Source organism: Mesoplodon bidens (genome assembly GCF_964165515.1).
Source record: "Mesoplodon bidens genome assembly, chromosome: 1".
In the NCBI taxonomy this organism is placed as follows: Eukaryota; Metazoa; Chordata; class Mammalia; order Artiodactyla; family Ziphiidae; genus Mesoplodon; species Mesoplodon bidens.
Genome location: NC_138176.1, coordinates 130,680,530 through 130,700,649, shown reverse-complemented (window position 1 = coordinate 130,700,649; position 20,120 = coordinate 130,680,530). Strand labels below are relative to the sequence as shown.

General features: G+C 35.7%; 1 protein-coding gene across 22 annotated transcripts in view; it reads left to right on the top strand.

Annotated features, from left to right (window-relative positions):
- The window catches only part of ADGRL3 (adhesion G protein-coupled receptor L3), a 581,523-nt gene that overhangs the window by 407,480 nt on the left and 153,923 nt on the right, over positions 1 to 20,120 (top strand). For 20 of the 22 annotated variants that reach the window (XM_081254129.1, XM_081254127.1, XM_081254128.1 and 17 more), the window contains 2 exons: positions 10,406 to 10,591; positions 13,539 to 13,577. In XM_081254129.1, coding sequence (XP_081110255.1) covers positions 10,406 to 10,591; positions 13,539 to 13,577 — 225 coding nt within the window. The remainder of the gene's footprint in view (positions 1 to 10,405; positions 10,592 to 13,538; positions 13,578 to 20,120) is intronic. The other 2 variants (XM_081254116.1, XM_081254117.1) reach the window with 1 other exon arrangement.

The window sequence follows — 20,120 nt, the reverse complement described above, 5'->3', positions numbered from 1 at the left end:
TTGTTCTTAAAGAGGAAATCCATGTACTTCCTCTAAGCCAGGCAGTTTTATTATTAATAAAATTTTATGGTATTGTGAACTACAGATATAAACGTCCAAGAGGTATTATAAATCAAGCAAGCAAAAGCTTCTAGCATATATACATATGGATTTTCCTGTGGAAATAATAATTACAAAAAAAAAAGTCTACCTTTGGAATCTTAATCCATTTGATAAATGTTCTGTAACCTAATCATTTATCAGTGTTAAAAGTATACACACATGTGACAGAATCTTGAAGACTCAAATTTGCAGGGCTTATTTGGTTGCAATATGTTGAACATTTTTATTATTAATGCACTGTGGGGCTTTGAATTGATTTCATTGCAAACAGAGACCAGATGTGCATTTATGCCAAAAGGGCTATGGGATGAATCCTTATTATAGCAATTTGTGCGGATTTATGCACTCTTAAAATGGAGAGTCCTTCTATGTTACATTAGCTATGCTGAGGAATTTCTGAAAGAGATTTTTCCTGAGAAGTATTACAAATGATGGCCTTACTAAAAGCCTCTCTGTGCCATTTGCTCTTTTCTCTATTTGTTTTTAACCAGGCTTATCCTCAATAATATACTGTTCAATAATCCATAAATATCTACTCAGTAGATTGTTTAGCAGATGAACCATAACCATCTATTTACCCTAAATCATGGAAGAACAGTGGTTATATTGACTCCAGTTACCCTCTTACATGTGCATCTCCATACTTGTTGCTATTCATAATGATGCTTCTCCAATTTCAGTACTGTTCCTGCCACAGTTTTTATGTCCTTTGATTTTTATTACAATGTAGCTCAGACCCCAGGGCAAGTAACTTCTTCCTGGATGTGATCAGATTAAAAGATCAGTAGCATATCTCCTTACATTAGTGACTTTTAAAAAATATTCCCTATGTACTAAGCCTGGGGGTTAATATTAATTCAGTAATAATTCACCTAGAAAGTGAATGTTTTCATGATAATTCCTGAATATGGTTGGCCTATTTCATTGCAGAAATTACTGGTGACTTTAACTGATAATGATGCTTAATTATTTTCTTTCCTCTGCAGACCTGCTAATCTTGTGACAAAAGGCACAATTCCTTGCAAAGAGCAGACAGCTCTTGCCCATTTGATTTAGGGATGGAATGTTTTTGTTTTATAGCAAGTATGTTCCGTTCTTTTGGAGCATTTCTGTGTAATCCTGTAGCACATGTAAAATTATGTTGTATTATAATTATATTAAAATTATACAACTTAGAGAGTTGGAATTTATAATAACACCTTAGCTTGATTACTTATAAATTTATAGAATTGTCAAAAGTATAACAGGAGGTTTTTGAACCCTGTGAATTGGCTTATGTAACTATTGCCAGGTCAGTGCTGGAGCTGGTATTTAGCTGGGTCTACCTTTATCAACATGTCACATTTAGCCACAACACTGGCTACACTGTGAATAGATCATGATGGCCTTTATATCCCACACCCACTTACCTAGTCTCTCTTCACTTCTCTCCACTCTTTTACTTATACCTCCAACTATTTATGCTATTCATTAAACATAAATGATAGTTGAACAGGTTACCACAAAACTCTAACACTTTTAACTATTCACATCATAAGCTTCTGAGAGAGAATTTGTATGTGCTGTCCACAGAGTTATTTGTCCCTATTTTCTCTCCCTTCTCCCCAAAGCATCTTCCACAGAATTCATCCCTTTGCTCATTTACTCCCTCAGTACCTGAGTCCCAAAAACAAACAGATGGAACCTTTGAAGAGGGTTTGTTTACAGTGGCATTTGTGGGAGCAGAGGTGAACTGCAAGGGATTGAGAGGAACCCAGAGCTAGTAATAGGGATGGAGCTGTTCCCAACCCCAGGCCTCTGGTTGCCAGATCAATGGAATGACAGAAAACTGGTAACACGGTATCCTTGAGAGGAAAGATGGAGCTTCCCTGGTGGCTCAGTGGTTGAGAGTCCACCTGCCGATGCAGGGGACATGGGTTCGTGCCCCGGTCCGGGAGGATCCCGCATGCCGCGGAGCGGCTGGGCCCGTGAGCCATGGCCGCTGAGCCTGCGCGTCCGGAGCCTGTGCTCCGCAACAGGAGAGGCCACAACAGTAAGAGGCCCGCGCACTGCAAAAAAAAAAAAAAAAAAAAAAAAAAAAGAAAGAAAGATGATCTATAGACAAGAGACACAACCTAGCCTCAGGCAAATCTTCAGAAAAGATCTAGGGGAATAAATACTCTGATCTCACCCACTCACCTCTTCCAGCCTCCTCATGTGCCCAGCCTCACCACTGGCCAAACCCAAACAAAAGCCAGAGAAGAGGGGTGCTCTTACTAACATCATGTAAGTCCACCTCCTAGGGCAGAGGGAAGGATGGAGGAGGATGGAAAGTGGCCTTCCTTGAATTAGCAAATGGAAAGTAACCAACAGAGTTCACAGTTTTTGCTTCCCTTCTCTCACCCCTCCTCCCTTTCCCATCCCCCTCTCTTTCTCTCTTCACTGCCCCTCTCTTCCCTCCTTCCTTTCCCTTGTTCCATCCCCCTTCCTCTGTTCTGACCTCCCTGCTTTTCTTTAATTTGTTTGTTATGCCAGTGTGAAAAAGTAAAAGTGAAATAGGTATCCAGAATGATTTGTTCCTTCCCTCCTCTGCTCATTGTGGTTCAGACTTTTAAAATAGAGTAACACTTGTTACCCACAATAAAAGCATAGAAGACGAAAGAAAAGAAGGGGTGATTCTCTCATTTAAACAGTGTTTTCAGTTTTCCCTCTGCAAGTTTGTGGGTGAACGTACCTTGGAACATGAGGCCCATCTCTTATGGCTTTATAGTGCCTGTGGGGAATTCCTGAGGGCTTTAAAGATAAGACCACCCTGGATAGCAGTCACTGCATCTTTCCCATGGGAAGATCTTTCATGTTGTTATTGGTACTACTCACTCACTGTATGTCAGGCACCACTGTAGACAACAAGTATTCACAAATAAATGGATCAGGATGCTTACTTTAGTTGGAAAAAGCAAACCTTAAATTTTCATTTTCATTAAGAAATGAGTAATATTTTTTTTCCCCTACGGTCAGGCCAGAAGGGAGAAAACAAGCAAAGAATCTTGATGGTTTCTGATTCACAAATGAATTTAGGCCACTTACATACTGGTGAAATTATAGATTAAATTTTGTGTGATATTAAAGAATAGATTACATTTCACTGGAGAAAATGTAAACCTTTAAAGGCAGAAGAAATTTGTTACAAACTGGCCAGTATACTTTCATAATCATGAGATTTAATAATTTGTATAGAAGGGGAAAAGCAAAAGTTGTACAAAAAGATGCAGTGGTGGAGTGTAGGGGCAGGGAGGGAAAGAGAGATTGGTAGGTGGGTGGGTGGGTGGATGAATGGGTGGACAGAAAGGTAGGTACAAAGATAAACAGATGATTGGATACGAAGATAGATTAAATAGATAGTGAGATTAGGTACATATGTCTTCAAATTAATGTTTTAAAAATATGCTTCTGGTCATATTGGAAGCCAACAAATTAGTTTAGAGCTCTGCCTTCTCTAACATATGTGGTAAAATATCCTGTTTTCTCACATTTCTTAATGACTGTTTGCTGAAATCATAGTCTCTGGCTTCAGCTTGACCTCTAGCTTGGACTCAAGTTATCAAAAAGGAGTTTATACTTTCTATTTTGCATACCTTTAAAGAATTCATTGCACTTTATAATCCTTCCTGTCTTTTTTTCAATTGGAAACTGTGAAATTAAAGTTGTGAAGACATTCTATGTTTATTTACATGTAAAGTAAGGTCTGCTTCCTACTTCATTACCTGGTCCAACTATTATATGAAAAAGATATGCCTGAACTGTTACTGGGAAGTAGTCTTCTTATTTCTAGCAAACTGAAATATCTTTTCGTTTGTTTGCACATAAACTACTCACAGCTTCTGAGATAATGTAAGATTCTTCCTGCATTTTCTAAAGAAGGATGTGAAGATCTAGAAATGATGTTGCTGTTTTACAGTATAAAATAAGCCGGTGATTTGCTCTGGAAGCCTGGTTGAATCCTGTCACCCAGATCTTAATTTCTCCATTCTTTTAGCCTCTGTAGATCTACTATGGAATGAAAGTAAATTGCTTGTTAATTTAATCAGAGATTAGCGGAATTTCCACATCTTCAGGCTCATTTAGCCCACATTCAGTTGTAAGCTAGAAGCATTTTATTGTTTATATACCTACTTGACTCAGATTTATAGAAAAAATAGGCAGATCTTTCAAAGAAATGGTAGCTCTGTACTTAAACAATATGAGTAACTTCTTCATGAATTGTTTTGACACCTGATTAATGTTTGATATAATAAATCCCATAAAATGTCAAAGCTTATTTCAAAGAAAACTGTTTTTCCTTGTGTCAAAATTTGAAATGCAAATAGTATCCATCTCTGTCATAATTATTATCCTTAACTTCAGGGTTTCCCCTCCCCTATTGAAGCCCTAGGTATAATCCCACCATTTCAATACAGGCATTAATTTACTAATCCTCAAAAACTCATAAGATTTCTCAGTGTGCATGTACTTATTTCTGAGAAATAACTTAAGCAGAATAAAAGAAATGTTTAGATATTGTAATGATGTCTTTAATGTAGAATATATGAAATAACTATTTCAATCCTGCCTCTTTGCACAGAAGACTTGAGGCAGGTTCAATATATGTGTATATTTTTGTATGGAAATAAGATAATAATAACAGTGGTGAGAGAAATCAATAGGACAATCAGCAAGAAGAGTAGCTTCTGGATGCCCCTGGAAAGAATATGGTTGGTGAAGGCCTGGTTTGATAAGGCAACCTTTGAACTGAGCTTGAACCTTGAGGTCACAGTGACTAGGAGAGAGTCCAGTTGATGGCACCACTGCCATTAACAACAAGAAAATTGGAGATGACTCTTGGTGCCTCCCTTTCCTTCCCCTCACACGTCCAATCAGATAATAGGTCTGTCAGGGTACTTGTAAATCTCTCCCAAATCAGGCCAGTTGTCACTTTTCTCCACTGCTACTACCCTTAATCCACAACAGCTCCTTCTACTGCTGTGGCAGTAGAAGACCTCACAGCAGATCCCCTTTCATTCATTCCTGAACCCTCTAATCCATTCTACTGAGTTTGATTTCAAATGTAAGACTGATTAGACCACTCCTATTTAGACTCTTCGGTACATTCACATCACTCTTTCTTTTTTTTCTTTTTCTTTTTTTTTTTTTTTTTGCGGTACGCGGGCCTCTCACCGTTGTGGCCTCTCGCATTGTGGAGCACAGGCTCCAGACGCGCAGGCTCAGCGGCCATGGCTCACGGTCCCAGCCGCTCCGCGGCATGTGGGATCCTCCCAGACTGGGGCACGAACCCGTGTCCCCTGCATTGGCAGGCGGACTCTCAACCACTGCACCACCACGGAAGCCCCATTCATATCACTCTAAACACAATTTTCCAAAATCGTCATCATGACTTCCAAAGTGGAACTACTCAATCTTGCTTACCTCTCCAGCTGCCTAAACCCCAGTCACAAGTGCCCTTTGTGCAGCACCCTTAAGACTCCCTGCCCACCTCTCCTAAAAGCTGCTCTCTCTGCCTGGAAACTCCTGCCCTCATCCCAACCTAATTCCCTCTTTTCTATTTCATCTCAGATTACACATTCTTTCTCAGAGAAGTATTTCCTGAATTATTCCCTAACTTCATACACCAGGTTAAAATGCCTTTTAACTACTCTACCACACTGGGATTCTGTATTGCCCTCAAAAAAACTGAAATCAAATTCTTGTGCAGTTAATTTCTTAATAGCCCTTCCCTTGCTAGTACGTAAGGTCCTGTTATTGGGAACCATTTTATCCCCAGACTTTAGCATAATACTATTAGAAATTAAAATTTTGGTTAAATAACAAATGAGCATTTAGACTGAAGGAACAATTGTTGAAAGTAGAGATAGAGATATTCTATTTTTTAAAAACTAGATATATATATTTAATACATACAGACACACAATTTGTGCTATGTAAGTACCAAACTGAATTCTGAAGATAGAAAAATGTGCTTTTTCTTTCTGTTCTGCCTTTAGTACCCTGTCTTCCCAAACCATGATTACTTAGACTTCGCTTTTTATATAACATCCTCTTGGCTCTCTTTCCCCACCAGTCCCTACCAGGATTTTATCTTACTAAGTCACGCTCAACTTATCTTTTAACTTTCAACTTATTGTTACTTTCTGTTGCTTTCCCACCTAATTTCCAGGTGTTTATTACCTCTGTACTATATTTCAATAACACCTCATATACATTCTGTTATCATAATTGCATTGTTGAATTAGTATTATCTGCCTTTATGCACCCTCCCCCGCAATACCAACTAGTAGAACGTGAGATTCCTTAGTGCAAGAGCCACATATAACATTTGTCTTTATTTCCTTAGGAAATAACAAGTGTCCAAATGATTGTTGAATGAATGAAAGAATTTTACTATGATTTCTTCAATTTTAAGAGGAAGAGAGGATCATAATGAATAACTGGTTATATTAGTTTTTATTTTACTTTAAAAACATGCTTATCACATTTTTATTATAAACATTTTTATAACTTATTTGTACTTTAGTTTTTTTCTTACAGCTTTCTTATTGGTGAATATTGAGTTCCAGAGTTCTTTTGTGGGATTAATTAGATTTATTCTTCATAAATAAACACTTGAGTGCTAAAATGTAGTTACTATTTTTAAGATAATCCACTAAAGATTTTCATATTTGACTCACGGTTTTACACTACACTATCGGCTATTGACAAATATATAGGCAGCATCATTATCTTTTATGTTGAGAGCAGTGATATTTTGACTTATTAGTCTTTTACATTTTCAACTTTTTCATTACTGTACATAAAGAAAAAGTTTAAATTTTTATGTTAGTAAATTACATAGTCCTCCTTTTTCACCTTATCATGTCCTACCCCAATGTTATAATAATTAATAATTGAAGACTATGTTTGTACAACTACACAGAAAAAGAAAAGAAATTGAATTACAATGTGAAAATACCTATTTTTTTCTGTTTGATAAGTAATTTTGTTTTTTTATAATGTTCCATGATAGCTGTAATGAAAGTCAGTACTTGCATCTTTAGTTTTGAGGATAATGTATGAAAGAAAGCCTATTATCTAGTAGATCTCAGCCTTTTTCCAACAACGCCCATTTAAGTGAATCAAAAGACTCCAGAGGTGCATGTGCCTTGACATTTTCTCATCGAAAAAATATTATGTGGTAATAAAGGCATAGAAGAAAACAATACAGTAATAATGATGATAAAACAATTATACAAGTGCATAATGCTTAAAGTAAAACAATAGTAATTCCACAAATAGATTCATTTTTATAAGAATAGCATAGGTAGGAAACTACAACAAATGCAAGACTCTATGGATGGTGGATGTAGCATCTGTCACCCCATTGATCTCCAGGGTTGATATGGCTTATCTGGATGGCTAGGCGTGTGTCCCCTTCCTCCCTCACCACTCCACTTGCATCCGTTCCAAAGCTGCTCGCTTGGTTGAAGAGGATGACCTTTCCCAATAGAGGAGGACCATTCTTCAGTCAAGGGTATATAAGTAGGTGTGCTCCCCCACTAGAACCTCCAATCAAGCTCTCAAGGTCCATTTGTAGGAGAACATAGGGTAGTCAAGCTTCCAAGACTCTAGACATATCCAAATGAGGTGCTGTATGTGGCAGTCTGCCTTTCTATAAAAAAAAAATATATATATATGAGTGGTGCATTGATTAAAAGAATATCCCTTTGGAAAATTATAGGAATTCCAGCTATCTGGATACTCATGTGCACAGGAGTTTTGCAACATTGCCAAGCAATTGTATCAGGTGTTCAGACTTACTGATGGAATATTGAATTTGAATACTTCATGAGTACTAGCATTTCACCAATTTAATTAACAAATACTGAATTTTATAAATCATTGATTTACTAGATTACAAGTAAGTACCCCTAAATTATATGTAATGATTAAATGTATGGATTATAATCACATTTATGTCACTTTGTGACCACTTAAAAGTACTTTCATGATCCATCAGTGGGTCTACATTGACTTTGCTACACACTTATCCTTGAACCTTATAATATATTCCATTTGGTCTTACAAGTATCTCAGGTTTTCAGGTCCTGACCATAATTTACAAATTCAATAAATTTAGTGCAAGTGTTTTTATATTTTAAGGGTTTCTAAAAAGTACCAATTAACTATATAATAATACTTTAATATATTCTTCTTGTAAACTTTAAACATTGCAGAAAAGGATTTGTTTTTTGATTTCCATCTTTCAGATTTTGTTTTATGCGTTTAAACATATACACATATATATATATAAATGTAAAATATTTACATATAATATTATTTTTTATAGGTAAAATGTTTATATGCTACTCAAGTTGTGTTTATATTTCACAAATAACATGCCTATATATATTAGCACATAAATAATTTTTATACTTGCATTTATTTTAACTCAATATTACATGTTGAAGATTAACGTTAACAATATTGTTCTCTTTCATACTTTTAAACTGTTGATTAATATTCCATAGTATTTATATACATGAGCAGTTTTCCACAGTCATAACCCATTTTGTTTTCTATTATAAGCAAGCTAGAATGAGCATCTTTGAACATATCTCTTTCATAACAGTGGGATTATTTTTTTTATGGTTGATAGTGATAAGAGAAATCTCTGTCTTATACAGTCTTCACATTTCAGAGTTTAATAGACGCTAACAATTTACTCTACATAGGAAGTATGCAAATATACACATTCAGTAGTAGTTTATGATGGTCATATACATTTTTACAAATCTTTGCCAACACTTTGTTATTAAACTATTTTTATGTTTTTGAATTAGGATTTTTCTATATACTTGAGAATGTGATTATTAACAATTTAGTTATTCCAATTTCTCCAATTTATTCATGTTTCTTTAACATTCAATACCGCTACAAATATTTATTAAGCATCCCTGAGTAGATAGTGATAACCTATTTGACTAAGAGTTTTTGTTGTGCCCCTTATAGCTTTCTGGATATCCATTAGGAAGATAGCCTTGAGAAGAGAGGAACTTTCTGTTTGGGATCCTAAGTTCTGTATTAGACTGTGTTAAAGGTAGAAAAAGAGAAGAAAAGAAAATTTTCTAAATAATGACACTATTATATATTTAAGTAGTAATAGAGCAGGCTAAAGTCAGGAAAAGTCCGTGCCAAACCATTAACAATCTCTAGGAAGTGGGAATATATAGAGGCAAAAGAAGAGATATTCATGATTTTGGCATTGCATACCTATATCTGTATTGTGTAAATGTTTTATAATCTTATTTTAGTCTATTAGTTTAAAAATGATAAAGGACATGATAAATTGGGAAATTACACTTATTTTTTTTTAAGTTCCCCAGGCCTTCCTTATAAGCTAATATATATTCCTGTCTTCTTATTACCCAGAGCTATCAAATTTGCTCAAGTAATCATAGGGTATTAGTCTATCTTTTTTTTTTTTTTTCTTTTTGGCGGCACGCGGGCCTCTCACTGCTGTGGTTTCTCCCGTTGAGGAGCACAGGCTCCGGACGCACAGGCTCAGCGGCCATGGCTCACGGGCCCAGCCGCTCCGCGGCATGTGGGATCTTCCCGGACCGGGGCACGAGCCCGCGTCCCCTGCACCGGCAGGCAGATTCTCAACCACTACGCCACCAGGAAAACCCAGTCTATCTCTTTTAACATCTTGGGATTGTTGACAATTTGAAAAATTCTTGTAGAATATACTTGAAAAAGCAGCACGTACTTTCAGAAAAGGAAAGTGCTAGAAACTAAGCAATAGTTTGCTACCTGGTACATTGGGAACAAAATCTCTTAGTAAGAAGATGAAGAGCACTTTGAAAGGCAGGGATTTTATTTGGAATTAAATTTTCACAGAGTTTAGCAGCCAGTGAGTATTCGTTGTGAACTAAGTGCTAAACTAGGCATAATGGAAAATTTGTACTGGCCACTGTCAACATCCAATTTAGAAATGCATAGAAAAAAGTCATAGGGCAAACCTTAGACTTAACCACTCGGATGGGTAAACTAAGAACCATTTCTAGAAGTTAGATTCCTCAAGAGGAGCTTCCTAAAGGCATGAATTTCAAGTTAGGTATTGAAGAAAATAATGGATTAGCAGGAAAACTTAAGGAGTGTATACCAAGTAAAGATGGGGTTTAATAACTTTCTTGCCTCAATGATTAAAACATATGCAAAAGCAATTGTCCAAAGAAACCAATAAAATTACTTATTTAAGATCTCTTTCCTTTTTCTTCTGTTTTCAAAATTATAGTTGAAATCTGGAGAGACAGCTGCCAACATTGCTAGAGAACTGGCTGAACAGACAAGAAATCACTTGAATGCTGGAGATATCACTTATTCAGTCCGGGCCATGGATCAGCTGGTAGGCCTCCTAGATGTACAGCTCCGGAACTTGACCCCAGGTGGAAAAGATAGTGCTGCACGAAGTTTGAACAAGGTAAGGACCTTTGTTACATGTATCTTTAAAGTTGTAAAATCAGTGAGACTTCCCTGATTAATTTATTTCTTTCCATAAAATCAGATCATTCTAAAGAGAATTGCTAGCTATATTCAATTCACTTCACTACTGTAGTATAATAATGACCTTATTTGACTTTCAATCTAAGGAACAATAAATGATATCTCTCTATATGTATTTTGAATTTACAATTCTATTTTCCATAGTACTCTTTTGTATGCTAAATTCTGACAGGGTTATTATAGATAAATGCCATTTCTTTTGGGTGTTTTTTCCCTGTCAAACCTTTATATTAATATAATTAACAGTAAAACAAATGTCTAATCAACAAGCAGAAATTTAGAAAATAACAATGAAAAAGGATATTAGTAATACATTATAGATTTTTTAAAAAATAATTTAACCTAATTCATATTACATTAAAAAACTCATATGGCAAGTATTTATTTTTATTTCCTTTTGATTTTTAAATTACTGATTTTGTATCATTACCATTATAACTTAAAAGGTTTAAATGTGTTTCAGCAACTTTGAATTGTAACTAATAAAAATAATTTGTTTTTAAAATTTTAAGGAATTTTATGTATTTTAATTTATATTTCTAAATCTACTATATATTTATATACATTATATACTCATATATAAGCATTTTATATATAACCTATACACATATAAACATTATATTTACATAAGTATGTAAAATATATTTAATATATTTATAACGAATATCATTTATTTATGTAACAAAATATCACATGGTGAAAAGATATTAGAATGATGCCATCAGATAACATGTATTCCCTGAATGGCATTTTTGTAGTAAAGATAATCGGTTATTGAAACTTGATTTTAAGATCTCAAATATCAGTGATAATCTTATTACTTAAAAAGCAAGAATTTGACAGTGACCTTCTAATGTCCTGTATGGAATTCACTAAATGAACATTCCCCTTTACAATGAAAAAATAACTTTGCAGACTGGTCTTTATTACGTTTATTTCCTTTCTGTCTTATTAGACTAGGAGTCTCACTCATGAACCGGAAGAAATATTTTTTAAATAATAATGGTTCGACATTAAAAAGCTAGATATTTTATCTGTCAGTTTTTTCTGCAGTTTCATCCTCAGAAAATAGATTCAGCTTTATCAATTAGATATAAATTATTACTAAAGTTTTTTTCATGCTGAGCAGAAAGGAGTTATTTTTGTCATTCATATTCCTGATAGAATCTCAACCAAGTCGCTGGCAGAATATAATCCACAGCTGCCTATGTAGTCTGGGCAGGCATGCTGTGATTTTAATGTGTTATCACCCAGGCTGACTGGAGGCTATTAATGAATATTGCTGCCAGCTATTGTTATCATAATGTACTGGATATAGTAATTTCTATTAATGTTACATATCCATACCATTACTTGTTATAGCAATACTTTGTATCTTTATTTAAAAATGGTGTCGATGTCTGACAATATCAGGTAAAGCTGGCAATTAATGTCACATTCTAACTAGCTACAGCTAATCAGCTCGCCTAGTCTGAATATCAAATAACTGCATAATGGACACATTTTCATTTGTGAAGCTTTTTAATGCTCTCTTTTGTTTCTTATTTGGCTCTTTTCAGCTGTTTATATAACGTGGTTTGTTATATGTTAATTTGCATGATGGGGTAAGAAGATGGGAGGGCAGAGGTTATTCACATGCTTCCTGGCTTGCTCTCATTTCCTGTGGTTCCCACTGTTCCCTGAAGCAGTTTTAACCCATCAGATTTGCAAAGTCAACTTCGTACAAATCAATTGAGCTCCACATTGAAATTCTGGAGAGTTTAGAGACCTGCTAAACCAAAATGAGAGTCAGTGATCCAAATGACAGTGCTGACAATTTACTTGCACTCATTCCTCACTTAATTCTTTAGAGAAGTAACTGCTCTATGCTCATTGAAGATGCATGAATTAAAGTGGGAGAGTATTAGCCACACAAAAGGCATCAGAGTAACTGCTTCTTAAAACTGGTTAATTTTCTCCTTGAACAATCGAGGCTCCTGAAGGAAAATAATAAGGAAAAGGAGGAAAACTACAATCTAATTTATAAAATTTGCAGTCATTTATTTAAACAGAGCAAATATATGTATTAATTATTCATTTTATCACCAGGAAAAAATGTTTGGGACTGAGTATGAGTTGCTGTTAACCTTTTGCCCAGAAAAACATCATTCTGTATGCAAACAAAGAAACACACAGAAACAGGCTTCTTATCCCACAGAAGTTCCTAAAATGTATAATTTTTTTGGTCAAAACCATCAAAAGGAATTATTCAAGAAATAAAAACAAGATAAATAACAATATCGATTGCATTCTTTTAATCAGAAGTTACTTATCTCTTGGTATTTGTCCCTTAGAATCAAATAGTCAAATGAATGGGCATTCCTATTTTCTCAATAAATAGAACTTTTTGTATGTATGAACAAATGGTTTGTGGGACACATTAACCACCTGAAAATCTGTAAACCACAGACAATTTACTATCTTTAAAAAATGGGTTCCAAATTTTTGACATAATTTACTTAACTTCATAGATCTTCATTTGTGGCCCATGAATTAATAACTAACCTCATGTGAAATGAATCATGTCAAATGAATGAAATATATTGATTTTTACTAATTTCTACTAAATTTAGTCTCAGATTTCTTTCCATCATTAACAGCTTTATACCATCCAGTTATCACTTGGGTTCTGAAAAGCTGTTACTTTCTGTTTTTCAAGCCGTTACTGACATTTTGCTGCTGCTTAGCTTTCATTCTCTTCTTGAAAGTAGTGCACAACAAAATAAGGTGTTTGTGTAGATGTGTTCTTTTATTTTTCTTGTTTTCTTCTGTCACTAACTTGTTTTTTCTATTCTGTGTTTAATCTGCTGTCTTAATGGATTCAGCTTCAGAAAAGAGAGCGCTCTTGCAGAGCCTATGTCCAGGTACTTTCTGCGTTTTTATAAATGTGTTAAGTTGTTGAATTGTCTCTGTTGGTGACAGCATGTATGGGCATCAGATAGAAAGATGATAATGTATCCTGTTGAACTAGAAGAATTTCAGGGAGGGCATGGAGGGTGGGAATGGAAAGTTATATGAAAGGGTATGTGCTAAAAATAAATTTGACAGTGCCAGTGCTCTATCATACAAGAGGAGCACAGACTAACATAGAGGTGCAACCTTGGGTGTGAGAATTTTGATCATCACTGAAAGGTGAGTTGGGTGTAATATATAATAAATCTCTAATTTCTTCAGAGAGGTGGGTATGAAAACATTTCATTCCTATGTTGGTCTAGCTAATATTTGAGTAGCAAGTCATCCAGAAATGACAATCAAATAAGACAACAATTCCAGGATACTTGGAATATCATGCTTCTGTGCCAAATTAATCAAGACAAGCTGTGACGATCTTACTCTTCCACTTATTATAAACACATGAATCTGAATGTAAGTGTAATTTTTCCTCCAGTTAACATGTTGTAATTTGTTTCTAAGCAAGATAAAAAACACTTCTACTGTTTATGAGTTCTTTGTGAAAAAGAATCCCAGAAGCAAGTTTCATAATTATTTTTAGAATAAGGGAAAGAAGGGAGGGGAGGGGAGAAGAGGAGAGGAGAGGAGAGGAGAGAAGAGGAGAGAAGGGAAGGGGACGGGAGAGGAGGGGAGGGGAGGAGGGAGGAACAAAGGCAGGCAAGGTCAAATGACAAATTCAAATGACAAAGCTATTTAGTAATGACTTTGATGTGCTTTATTCAAGGGAAAACAATCCATGGGTTGAGGCAGTAAGTGCCTCACCATCAGTGGTGCACTCTCCCTGAGGGATGTTGGACAAGAGTGAGTTTTATAGAGACAACTCTAAACAGGGTGCGTTTGGCAAGGAGGTTGGGGATTTCCTTATAAGGCTAGCAGGTCCTGTTTTCTAGGGTAAGGTGAGCTAGCTAACTCTGAGTTGGAGGATTGTGATCAGTGTATGTGAGGTTTCCTTGACAGTCATTTCCCATAAGTGCAGATTTAGATTTGTGATGTGGACCAGGCCACTGGGGCGGCCTCCATTTTGTGGGTCCCAAAATACAAATTAACTTTATCAGAAGGAAGAAAAAATATGAAACTGTGTGACTGTCAACTTTATTCCCTATGTGTATATATCATAGCATTTTTAAGGGGAAGTCCAACTACATTTATGAAGAGAGATGCCTTCAAGACCCAAATCACTGGTTCTCAGATTAGTAGTCCAGAAAATACACAGTATCAGTTTATTCACAATAAGGGCATTTTGTGAGACAGTCATTTAAAAGGAAAAAAAAAATCATTTGAACATTGAACAGAGATTAGGAAGAAAAGCTTTTAATTTGTATTTAACTTTATAAATTAATGAATCTTTGTATATAAGAAGCTGTTTAGGTTTATTTTTCTAAGGTTTTGGGAAAGAAATTGCTTGGGGGGGTTATGTATATATATAGCTTAGTGTGTGCCATAGACAGAGAAATGAAGTACTCTTCATCATTGAAAGCTGAGGATCATTTTTGAGAAATATTAGGATTGTTTTTTATTGTAATCTATGCTATCCCTTTAATGGGGCCTTGGAGATAATTAGCCTTTCAGTATTTAAATCTATGAAATGCATGGTCATTCAAACATGAATCTCTGATGGAAAATTAATAGCACAGTTTATTCAGTAGCTGATTTCCTGATGTTGTAATTGACTGGCTAGGAATAAATGTTTCAGCTATTGACTAAACATCTGATAAGACCAAATACAAACAGAATATTGGTGAAGCAGAAATGCTCTGCTCACTATAACACAGCATTATTTCTGTTCCTTTTATTGTAGATAATTATTCTATGAAATTCTAGAGGGAATAATACTTTAAACTTTAGTCTATTTGAATTTTAAAGGCTTATGTTCCCTATTATTTCTATGTTCAGAGCACATTCTGAGCTACCTATGAAATAGGTATGAAATACACTTGAAATGTTTTATGCATTAAATTTGAAAAAAAGATAATTATTTAGTTACCACAAGATTCTTAAAAAAAAAAAAAAAATTCCTTTCCATGGGCACAAGCAGTGATTCTCCTAGGTTTGATTTTGACCATCTAAACACATTTAGCTTTTAATTTTTTAGAAATACAGTGTTTATTTTATGAATGATCTAGATTTATTTTTTATTTCTTGCTTCCCACCTTTTATTCCACAAACACACACACACACAAAAGTGAAATCTGGACTGTCAGCTGTCAGTTATGATAACTCATCTGTAGGTGAACAATTAAAACACAGTTGCTCTGATTTTTTAAATAATATGTGAATCTCCTAAAACCCATTATTCTTTTGTCTCAAGAATTTTAACAAAAACAAAAAATTGGATCAAATATATTTTATTTTTCTTTATTTAGTTGTAATTTTAGATTACATTAAAATCCTTGTTGACTATCAAAAGATAGTTATTGACATATCATATTAAAAATAGCATTACCATATTGCAGGCATAATGCATACCTTCATTTAGGAGAGGGTTTTAAGTTTTATGCCAGAGATAACAAATAAGGTTTGTGTTACATATGCATATTAAGTAGCTACCATGATATAATATTACCAAGAGGGACCTTAGAGATGAAGATGAGTGAGTTGAGATCTGGAGAGATGAAATGACTGGACCAAGGTCACACAACTAGCACCAATGGCACTAATGCTGCTATCCTGATGTGCATCCAGTGCTTCTTCAACACCATGATTAAGAATAGGGTTTCCAGGCTTCCCAGGTGGCGCAGTGGTTGAGAGTCCCCCTGCCGATGCCGGGGACACAGGTTCGTGCCCGGGTCTGGGTAGATCCCACATGCCACGGAGCGGCTGGGCCCGTGAGCCATGGCCACTGAGCCTGTGCGTCCGGAGCCTGTGCTCTGCAACGGGAGAGGCCACAAAAGTGAAAGGCCCGTGTACAGCAAAAAAAAATAAATAAATAAAAAATAAAAGAATAACAGTGATTTATTATGAAGAATAAATATGTTTATTAGGCACTGTGGCCATAATTGTGCAAAGCATTTTGCATAAATTCTTACTTAATATTCAAAACAACCCTATGATATAAGTTATTGCTATTCTTAAAGTAGAGAAAATGTGGCACAGGAAGCATTAAATGACTTTCACAAAATTACACAGTAATAATTGAGGGGCTCCTGAATTCAAAGTTAGGTCTTCCTGATTCAGAAACTCATGCTTTCATTCGCCAAAATAATGTGATTGCAAAACTGACATTATTTGGTGTTAGAAGTCAAGATATATTATTTGGTTTATATTTATTGATTTATGGTACTGTATTGCAGGAATGGTATAAAGTATAACAATTGTTTTTTTTTTAATTTCTCCTTTTTTTGAGATTGAGCTCAAATGGCTCTGTGGTGATTATTTTGTACTCCTATAGCCAGGTCAAATACAAACATAATTTACTTTGAAGTCATTTGGTTTTCAGAGGAGACTGTGATTTAAAAATTATCATATTGAGAGAAGAAAAGAGCAAGTAGAAAATATTCTAACTGTATGTTAAAGGAGCAACAGTCAAACTGTTTTCCAAAGTGAAAACACCATTTTACATTTCCACCAGCAATACGTGAGGGTTCCAATTTCTCCACATCTACGGCAGCACTGTTATTTTCTCTTTTTGATTATAATCATCCAAGTACATGTGAATTGCATAAGTTCTTAACTCTAGTGGTGGAATGGGGGCAGGGGAAGTTTTAGGAGGGTAATCCATGAACGAATAAAAAAATTATATGGCTCCAAAGAGAGGTCTGTGTTTTCATGAGAATCTGAGAGTAGAATGTGACCTCAAATAGCTTAAGAACAACTGTCTTCATGTTCTATAAGTGTAACCAGAACTTATATTTATATTTTTTTCTCATTTTTCAATCCCAAGTTCCCATCTTCTAAATAGAAATGTTTGTTAACATTGTTCTTCTCTTTAGCAGGAACTATTAAAAATTACTAGTGTTCATTTTTTACTGCTTTAAAAGCAGGACATTTTCCTAGTTAAGAAATATGTTTTGATTTTTATCAGCAGTTTCTTTTGTCCTCCAAATCTCAGAGGTGGCATGGACTCCCTAGAGTCTGCAGTAGATCTTGCTTAATGGGAAATATAAGTACATACAGTTTTTGATGTGAATCTTTTGAGTCATTCTTTGGAACCTACTATTATTTGCATAGTCGGGCTGAGAACTGATCAGAAAAAAATTGGTAAATAGATGCAAATTTTTAAAAAAAGACACATATACATGCATACCTGGTTTCCTCCCTTCTTCCCATCCTTCCTTAAATTTTTCTTTCCTTTTTTTTCAAAGGCAGATAGTCTATGTGTTCTTTAAATCTTACCAAGTATTTGTAATAAGGTCTCTTTTTATTTCAGTTTGGAATTATAGTTTGCTTTTTTTGTTTATTTTTTATTTATTTTGTTTGTTTCACCTTCATTATCCACTAGAAATCTGTATCCTAGGTACCATCAGTGTGAAAGCAATCTCTATCTTCAAAACTATGTAAAAAACATCACATAGTAGTTAATGACAAAAACATTCAAGAATTACTAGTTCAGCACACGTGCCCAGTAATTTTATCAGTACTAGGAATATAGCAATGCCCATAACAGGCCAAAATCCCTGCTCTCTCTCCTAGGGTGAAACGTCCAGTAGCAGAATATAAACAGTATGCTAAGTATATGAAATATATGGTATGTGAGATGATGATAAATGTTACAGAGAAAAATAGAGCAAGAAACGCATCACTGAGGTGACATTTCAGAAAAACTCTGAAGGAGTGAACTGTGAAGATACGCAGGAAAAAGCATTCCAGCAGAGAAAACAAAGTTTCTGAGGTGGAAATATGCCTGTGTTGTCCAGGAAGCGAATGCAACTGGAGGAGAGTGAAAGAGAAGAGGGTAACAGGACATTAATCTGTGGGGCAGCGAGGGCCCAGATCTGATAGACCATCGTAAGGACTTCAACTTTTACTCATAGACACACAGGAAACCACTGCAGGTTTATGAGCGGAAGGATGACATGATGTGATGTGTTTTAAAAGTGGAGAATAGGGCTAACCTGGTGGCGCAGTTGTTGAGAGTCCGCCTGCCGATGCAGGGGACACGGGTTCGTGCCCCGGTCCGGGAGGATCCCGCATGCCGCGGAGCGGCTGGGCCCGTGAGCCATGGCCTCTGAGCCTGTGCTTCGCAACGGGAGAGGCCACAACAGTGAGAGGCCCGAGTATCGCAAAAAAAAAAAAAAAAAAAAAGTGGAGAATAGATTCTAGCAGGAAAAGTAAGGGCTGAAGCAGGGTGACCATTTGGGCAATAACAACATTCACTTGAAACAGGATATGAGTGTGGGATGCTGAGATAATTCTTCATCTTTGGGAATTCTTTTAAGTGGAACAAACAGGATTCGCTAAGGGGTTGTATGTGAAGTGTCAGAGATAGAGAGGAGTTGGGATGACACAAAGTGTTTTGACTGAGCAACTGGAAGGATGCAGTCACCATTTATTGAGATAGTCGATCTGTGACCAATTTGGGAGGAACACGAAAAGAACTTCACTCAGGGGCATGTTAAGTTGGAGATTCTTATTAGGTATGCAATATTGATGGTAAATATGCAGTTAGATATACGAGCTTGAAATTTACCTGAGAGGTCAAGCTAGACATAATCATTTAGTAATGTTTCACTTAGAGTGGCATTTTCAGCCAATGTACTAGATGAATTCATCAAGGAAATGAGTGTAGAAAGAGAAGAGAATCTAGAGCTGAGCCCCAGGACACTGTCATATGATGAGGTCAGGGAGAGGAAGAGGAACCAGCAGTAGAGACTAACAACCAGCCTTAAATAAGGAGGAGGACCTGGAGAGTATGGATGGCATCCAGGAGTCAACTCAAGTTCTTGTTTCATGGAGGAGAAAATGATGTCAAGTGCTGCCGAATCTGCTCAGAAATGCTGATACAGCTTTTCAATGATAAAAGTAATGTCAACTTTTGATGAATTTTTAAAAATTCCAGGGCTTCCCTGGTGGTGCAGTGGTTGAGAGTCCGCCTGCCGATGCGGGGGACACGGGTTCGTACCCTGGTCCGGGAAGATCCCACACGCTGCGGAGCGGCTGGGCCCATGAACCATGGCCGCTGAGACTGCGCATCCGGAGCCTATATATATATAGATATAGATATAGATATAGATATAGATATATAGATATATAGATATATATAGATATATTCCAAAGCCCAGATATCTGTATTATTATATGTACTGCATAAACATCTTTACCTATTGCTTTCATTTTTTTGGTCTGTAATGCAGACTTTCTGTGAACCAAAGTTGCTACTTGCACCTTTGACAAAGTGCAGATTGAATTATGCCAGTTTTATTTGTGCGCTTTTGGTGCATGAGACAAGAAAGATTCTAACCTCCATTTATACTGCTAGGAAGAAATTAATGAGTATTTTCAAGTTTCTTGTTTGGTCA